Here is a 9103-nt window from a genome sequence, read left to right as displayed (position 1 = left end):
TCCATGATAACTGACAGGGTCTTCATATCACAACACATCCTCCACGGCTATCTTGGAGCTTTAAGAACCATAATATTTTTCAAATCGTGAAAATAAAAGTTTGACTCATTATTATTAGATTTTTGTCTGTAAAATACACGTGGTTATATTTATTTGCATCTTATATGAGTTTTAAAAAACTCTAATGACATAACTTACCGTTATGGTAGGTTGTTTGATTCAGACAATAAATGGAAAATAGTACTGCTTTACTTTGAGCGGTTCCCTTGCATTTTTCTTAAGGTTACAAGCCTAATTTGCCAAAAAAAAATTTGAAAAGAATATTCCCTGTGGATATCTCGGATTTTAATAATATACTATATTAATAATATAATACGTTAATAAAGAAGGTATCTGGCTTCCATTGGCATAGTTTGAAAGACTAAAAACTCTTGATTAATAGAAGATTTAAAAATGAGGCGTTTTAAAATTTTACCAGTGTAAATAAATTGTTATTATAGTGAGATATTTTGTTTACCACTTTCATACAGTTAAAAATAATTTGTTTAATTTGACTATTAATGTCTCCAGATCAAGTACGGATACTTAAAATTATTTCCTTTCCATCTTTTTTACATTTCAGGTTCGATGCACAGCTTTGATTCACGATGTTTACTTAAAATCAACCGAGAAGAGCATTGAAGAAGATCGAAACAAATATAACAGCAATAGTGGCAGTGGAAATAGTATTAATTTAGTTCAAACTCTTCCCTATGATCAATTTGCTCTGCAAGATGGTGATTTAATGGACAAAAAGGACACTTACCTCACCAACATAAAAGGTGAGCTAAAAATAATTTGTGTTTTATAGAGTCTCAGCACATACAATTCCCCTCCCTTATCCTTGTAAATTTAACGAAGAAAAAAACACATAAACATTATATTCAAAGTCTCAAAGCCACCTGTGTAAAATAATTTTTAAAAAAAGGAAATGCATTCGGTCTATTAACCTTTTTTTTTTTTGACTTCATGACATTGGGTATGTAGTTGTTGTCTATACTGCAGAAAGTAATACATACACAGATTTTTGTTTCCCTATAGCCTGGATTTTATGCAAAAAGAATTTGAGCATCATTTCATGGAGAATGTATGGGGTATTGCTATAGGTAGATTTTATATGAATATGTTGATGGTTTTGGAATACGAACGAGTATAGCAAACGAACCAAACTAAGATTCAAGGACTCTTTTCTTCCGTTGAGTGATTCGAGCATCACAATAAATACTCAAGATTTACAAGATAGATTCACTCATTTTAATGGAGTCTTCGTCGATGTGAAAATATTTGATAAACTTAAAATGTATCCAAAAACTTCTAACGACTGCCAAATAAATAGAAAAACTTTTGAAAATATGCTGAAATCAATTTGTGAAAATATAAATTTGTATTTAGAAAATATATTCATTTTGAAAATTTTTCACCAATAACAGAAAAACGATAGAATATCGTGTCTTATTGACACAAATTGAAACTGACGAAATGAGGTACATAAAATGAAACAAGTCAAGTTCAAGGAAAATGGGAAATGAAAACAAGACAAAATATTTTATAAAAATATAAAAAGTATGTATTTTATCGGAAATAAATGTAGACTTATTAAATTCAACCATAGTGTATTGTAATCAAGTAAAAGGAATATGCAATAAAATTGTATCTTATACAGATAGAAATATTTCTTGTACCTACTTTCTTTGTATGAACTTTTGTAGAATAATATATTCATTGATGTTCATGATGTAATTTAAGCTTTCGGCAAAAATTTATTTGCTGTAGAAACAGAAAGAGAAACCAGGTTTTGAAATTTTGATGATGAGGGCCATATGCGTCTTGTAAAATTATTTGAGTGATATTTTTATTTGTGTTCAATGTATTCTGCACTAAAAAGGATTGTTACTGCATTTTCTAGTCAACTAACAACATTTTTGTATACAAATCTCCGTCTTAGAAAATTATACTAAGTGCCTTTATGTGATACATACAGTTTTTATAAAAATAATGGAGAGTGGGTTAAAATTCCATATTTTGTTCATACTAACTTTGTTTATTGTTTCACTAAATAGGATAAATTAAAATTTCTATAATTCAATTTAAAACAAAATCATAATTATGCACTTTTTAATTGATAAAAGAGACTGGAATGCAACAAATACTGATACCTTTCCATTCTCACCCACCTGTCAATGTTTCAAAAAACATGTCTACAATTTCAATAACAACATTTTGGGTACGGTACAAAATATTTAAGTCAATATCTTTCTTCAATCTGGAGATAGATCAGTTCCAAACCTTATTATATCAGTTTTAAGTTTTTTTGTAGGTTTAGGGTTTTTGTAAAAAAAAAGTTGTCGACTGGATTTTTCTCAAAAAATAAACAAAAGTTAACAACAAAATTTTGCATATCAAAAAATATTACTATTTGAATGTTTATATTAAGTATACAAAAATAGACACTAATTGAATTTTTGTAGAAAAACTGAACTTAATATTAACAACAACATTTTGTATACAATTGAGAACTTTAAAGTCGTTAGAACTTACTCAATCTGATGATATACAAATGCATTTGAGTTGCCAGTAAGGGCTCGTAGAACACGGTGTAAGCAGTCTTAATGAAGACCTTGACAAAATCGAATGTTTGTCACAGAAAAATGATCCATTATTAAATATTAAGAAATCTTTAAACCTTGAGGTTTCAAAGAAAGTTGTTGACTCTTCTTGCTTTCCTTCGGTGTTTTTACAAAGCTCCTCATGTGAATATGTTGATTTCTAGATTTTCCAAAAACCTATTAAACATGACTTTTTTAAATGTTTTTCTTTTTTCACTGTCACATCCGAGCGTTAATTTTGTGTGTATGAAATTTCATTTTAGAGTTTTCTTCCACGAAACATTATTAGAGAATTGTTCACAATGAAAATACTTTTTTCACATTTCCCATAGTAAATTTTTTATCATGTGAGCATTATTTTTTCCAGTGAAATATTTTGGGTCAACCAAATGTTTCACTATTTTTTTAAATCGCTACGTATACACAAACATTTCTCAACATTTTCAGTTCGACAAATGGGACCAATTACAATAATTTCATATTAGAAGTCAACAAGCGAAATATAAAATAACCAGGTTTCACGAGAATAAAGCGTCCATCCAAAAAAACATCACGAACTATGAAACTACAAGTCAATATTGGATATTATTAACAGTACCTTAACTTAATCTGGAAACAATATATTTGATGACTTCAAGTTATGTAAACAATTTTCAATAATTAATTTAATATTTTATGAAAATAATGGAATGGTATAAGGGTGTATAAATAACTAAAAACCTTACATTGAACCCACACAATAACTTTTGAATACAGTTTTCAAGATAATCAAAAACTGTATTCTCTCAAATAGAAATATTTTCGAAAACAAGTATCCTACTAAAATCTTATCTTTAAATTATAAAAAAAATTAAAACACAGCAGTCATGGTCACCCGAATCCGTTTCGTGCCAAAAACCTTTTAACCCATATTAAATTTCATATTATATACCAAAAACGAAACACACTCCTTCTCGTCAAGCCTTCATCCTGTACAAACATCACCTCGAGTAACAGCTAATTGCCGTAAATTCTGTATTTTCCTCTTTCTCTCGCATATCTGCACACATTCATCATTGTTCGTTCTCAATTTCGACTCGAAAAACGGAAAAGGAGTAAACTCTACTGCATCCCTATAATACTGCTGCTCCATACGAGTCTATACCTTAGGCCACTGATTAATTATATAAATATTTTATTATCGAATTCAGCTTCCATCACATACAGCTACTTCGTATAATAGGAAGGTGCACATATACGAATAATACTTCCCACGTAGGTCTATAAAATTGTACTGCATCCAACACCAGCAGTGTAGCTATTCATCCATCCAAAAGAATAACCCAATTCTTTGTTCAGTTTTTCCTTTTTTATACCTACATACATTTTTATTTATGATTCGCTACAACGAAACAGACTTTCTCTTTCAATTTATCCCTTCAGGTGATGTGTCCTCGTTGAATGCTGGCGGCAGTGGATCGACTGCACTTATATCTTCAGCACCCACTGTCACATCCGTGGTCCTCCTTTTGGCAATCGTCCTGCAACTATCACACTTTTATATTCATCACCTTTGCTCAGATGGAACTTTCAGAAGCACCAGCATCAGCAGCAAAAGCAAAAAAAGTAGTAGAAGTTTCAAAAGTAAAGCCCGTTGGAGCGATGGACTTACACAACTAAGGACACCAGGTGTATCCTTAGCGATGCAACAATCATCATCAACTACAAACTCGTTCTCGCTGTCCTTGCCAGTATTTTCTACTGTGAATTCAAGCTTTGTCATTGGGCAGCAAAATTCACAATTAAAGGACTCATGACTTGAATATTATATGACAATAGATAAACAACAATAAGGATTAAAAAAAATAATAAATAATTAAACCAAAATATTCATATATGTCCTTTTTTCCATTATGTTTAAGTAAAAACAAAACAAAATATTTATAAATAAAATAAAAGTGAAAAGGAAAGAAAACAAGAAACTATTTCCATTCTAAACAATGAACGAGCGACGATATGATGACAAAACTGCTTGGTTTCTACAATAAGGAGGCGAAAAAGTAACGAATCCTTTTTGTTTTTGTTGTAAACATAAATAAATAAATAAATAATAAAATACAAAGTATATTTACAAAAAAAAATGAAATACAAATAAAAATATTATTTATATACATACATCTATGTAAATGTAAAAGGATAGCGAAAGGCAAAAGAATAAGGATAATGGTGTGTTTGTTGTTTCTTACACTTCAAATTGCCCTCGTTACTATGAAGCATAGCCGCAAGTTATTTTTCAAAATTAAACTAAGAAACAAAAAATCCTCCTGCGATGAAAATGGATTTAAAGGACTCAATATTTTGTCTTGGAACTTTTCCAAGAAAAAATATCTTAACCTATTTTGTATGTAAGAAGTTGTGTAAATAATTGAAAGTTACAGTTAGTATTAAATTTTTTTACAATCTACTCTTTTCCAATCAAAGTTTATACCAGTGTTAGCTTCTGATTGATATTTGTGGATTCCAAATTCGATTTAATACTTAAAAATCCAAATTGTAAAAACCAAAATTAAAACAAAATTTGTAAGAAACTTGTAAATTTTTTAAAATTTAAGTAAAAACTATGAAATAATTTAGTTGAATACTTTGCCAAATTAAGATATCGCAGTTTTGCAAGTTGTTTAAAGTATTTGTTTTTTTTTTTAATTGAATAAGGAGTCCCAAAATTTGAAAGATTTGAATTGAATTGAAATATAATAAGTATTTCTTTAAAATACTATTTGAATATTACAAAATAAAAACACTTTTGTTGAAAAAGTAAGATTTCCTGACTACTCACATTCGTTGAACATTAGAAATACTTAAAAATTGATAATCAAAATCAAATGAAACCAAAGTCTTCAGTTTTAACCTACTTCCTCAAATAAACAAATTGGTTAATTTTTCAGCACTGAGTTAACCAGTTTAAATTTAAAAAGGAGAACTGCCAGCATATGTTTCGCGGTGAATTCTCATCATTTAACCGTTTCGAAAACTATAATGTTTTCCATTTTGTTTGGTTAAAAGTAGAAAGCTAAGCCATTTTGTTAAGCTTCTGCTTGCCATAAACAGTCAAACCCGATTAAATTCAGCTGGTCTACTTGGGTGAATGCTTACTTAATTGGAACAAGCCGACCTACTTTGAACACATCTTGTTCGGTTTAAATAGTTTTGTCAAAGTTCTCTAATACCTAATTCCTAATACCTTGTACCTTACAAAATTGTTAGTAATATAAAAATTTGTGTAGAGACTTGGAAATTGGAGAACAACATTTTTCTTACTAAACAACAACAAAAATTGGGGAATTTTATTATTTTATTTATTGCAATGAAAAGTCAACTTAATGAATGTGTTTTAAAATAGAATTTACATTTTTAAGTATTTTGTATAAATGTTATTTTTTTATATAAATGTCTTCTGTAATAATAACTAGTTACCTAAGTTTTTAATAAGTACTTACGTTTTAAGCTTAAAATTGTTAAATAAGCTTATAGATAAAATATATTATTATATTTAACTGACTTATTATGTAAATAAATATATAACTTAAACTCTGTTAATAATAAAAAATAAACCTTAAAGAAAACGTTTTAAATAAATTTGCAAAACTTAATTAATTAAAACAAATAAATCCTTGATTTCAGGTTTGATAAAAGTTAATAAAAAAAAAAAAAACAAGTATAAAATATAATTAGTTACAATTTGAATGTGTTTATTCTTGTATACAACAAAATTAATGAAATGTATGTAATACTGAGCACATTTACGAATTGAGAACTGAATTAAATATAAATTTAAAAAAAAAGAAATTTTTATACAACTACAATTATGTTTTCGAAAAAGAAATATTAAAAAAAACAACAACAACTTTGTATAACTAAGTTAATCCATACTTATTACAACCTATCCCCATAAAATGTTTATAATTGTACATTATATTAAAAACAATGAAAAATATATACCTAATTAACTAAAGAGAGTAAATATACCAGCAGAATACGATAATGAAATGTGAAAGTTTATCTATAAACTAAATATCGACATACAATACCTATTCCATTAAAAATATGAAAAAAAGACAAATTAAATTGATGTGTGTTGTTTAAATGCAAATTAATCCATAATAATCCAAACATGACATCAACAAAATAAGAACAGAGACAAAAAAACATGTTGCAATTTGTATATTTAAGCATTTACATAAATTTAAAATTTTCATTAAAATTCCCATATTAAAAAAAAAAAAAACTAAATAAAAAGGTAAAAATAACTAAAGTTATTGCTAGTTGCAGTGTTATTTGGGAGTAATATGATAATATTATTAATGTAATGTATAGAAAATAAATAGGATTCAAAATTGTATATGTATAAAATGTATATTACTATATTAAGCAACAGAAATTGTACTTAAAAACAGCTGAGAAATATATTATTATATTACCTATATATAAATTAAGAAATGTTTTGTGTTTTTGTTTTTGAAAGGACGATTGCAGAAATTTAACATTTAAAAATATAATTTGGAGCATGAGACTCAAAACTATTTGAATTATAACTACCATCTTGACAATTATGAAAACAGAATCAGTATTGCATTGATTTTTGTTTTAAAAAAAAGTTGTTAAATTCTTCAAGGGGTACGAGTAATTTGCCTATCGATGAGAATTTGAATAGAATTTGAGGACATCATATTATTAAAACCCCATTTAAGTATAAAAATTAATTAAATTTTTTATTTCAAAAATTCCCATTCTTAGGAACTAACAACTATTGATGCTGGTAAATGCTGAATAAAAGTATTTTCCGCTAATCTTTTATTGATAATTCTGAAAAAGTAGACTGCACTATAGAGGCTTCGGTCTTTATTAACCTGGCTTACAAAATCTTCTCTCCCGTAATATATGAATGTCTAAAGCATATCGTCAACAACCTGATAGGTCTTTTCCAGTGTGTTTTTGGACCAGGAAAGTGCAAGGTCGATCATATATATAATATTATTTACATTACGGCAAAAAAAAACCAAGAACATCAAATTGACACCCACCATCTCTTTATCAAAATCAAGTCCACATATGACAGCATCTACAGTGACGAGCTGTATATAGCCATGTCTAGTTTGGCATTCCTGCCAAACTCGTGCGTTTAAGCAGGATGGCCATGGAGAATTCACTCTGCTCCATAAAGGTTGGAAACAACAATTTATTCATTATTATTTTATTTTTTGATGGAATTAGCTTACACAAGCTTCAGTATTAACATACTATTTAAAAATGTTTATGATGTTAAGTAAAAAAAGAGAAAGATTCAAAAACTAATAGAAACAAAATGCAAAATTACCATTTGATATATTTAATGGAAAAAAAAGAATACTTGCATTAAACAATATCAAGGTAATAAAATTAGTTAAATATAATCGAAAAAGCTTATCATCGAGCGTCTCCAAAGTATTGTCTTGGTCTCTTCTTGAACCGAGTGCTGCATCCAATCATCTTTATGGGCAGGGGGAGGGAATTCCACAATCGAAACGCGTGTATAAAATATTGATGACTAGAAACAAGGTAAGAATAGCGTTTTGGAGTCAGATCATAACTTTTAGTTGAACGAGGAAATTGAATTTAGCTATAAAGATATGGTGTTTTTTTGTGAATACTATGAAGCATTAATAAAGTTGTTAAAGCAAAAACATTTTCGAGAGGGGCGCCATATGTTTATTAATCATATCTCCGCAGACCAAAGACATACCTTTATAAACAACATTAGCTTCCTTTTGTCCCTGAAATCACAATTACTAAAAATTTCACAACAGTATAATAATAGGGGAATTGGTGTAATTTTTTGGGTCGTCCTAAACATTCGTAAGCCTCCATACACTTTTCCAACTGTCGTTTTCTGTTTAATACTACTCCTAGATTTTTCGCAGATTCATCAAACTGAACTGCAGTATTGTTAAGAAGTATTGGAGGAAAATACATTGTTTTTAATGTTTTTCTGGAAATAATAAGACATTTTGTTTTGGTTGGGTTTAAACATTACATTGAGACCAGTGTAGGACTTTATTTAGGTCTTCATTTATCTCATAACCTCCATTTTCAATTAGACCTAGAGAACAGCTATATCGAAGTTGAATCCTAGAGACAGCAGTTCATTTATATACATTATACATGGTAAATAGAAGAGGTCCAAAAATTGATCCTTGGGGGACACCTCGACTAAGTGAAAGGAAGGTAGACGTTTGATTATTAGCAACGACTGCTTGATACCTTGAAGATATGTATGAATAAACTAGTTTCACCGATGATGACACGATCTGGAATTTTTCTCGTAGTTTGGTGCATAAAACATGGTAGTCAACAGTGTCAAATGCTTTTGAGAAGTCTAAAAGTGTGAGGAAAGTCACATGTATCTTTTCAAGATTCTCTATAATTTCTTCAACTACATTTAT

At 28.6% G+C, this 9103-nt stretch overlaps 1 protein-coding gene across 1 annotated transcript in view; it reads left to right on the top strand.

The window, feature by feature from the left end:
• LOC129942313 (uncharacterized) overlaps nt 1–5407 on the top strand; it is a 228683-nt gene extending 223276 nt beyond the window's left edge. The window contains exons 6-7 of the mRNA XM_056051184.1: nt 623–821; nt 4068–5407. Of these exons, the coding sequence (XP_055907159.1) occupies nt 623–821; nt 4068–4441 (573 nt within the window). The 3' untranslated portion in view covers nt 4442–5407. The remainder of the gene's footprint in view (nt 1–622; nt 822–4067) is intronic.
• Nucleotides 5408–9103: the final 3696 nt, after the last annotated feature.

This window comes from Eupeodes corollae, chromosome 1 (genome assembly GCF_945859685.1).
Source record: "Eupeodes corollae chromosome 1, idEupCoro1.1, whole genome shotgun sequence".
NCBI lineage: Eukaryota > Metazoa > Arthropoda > Insecta > Diptera > Syrphidae > Eupeodes > Eupeodes corollae.
The sequence above is the reverse complement of the archived record's forward strand: the minus strand, read 5'-3'. Positions and strand labels throughout refer to the sequence as shown.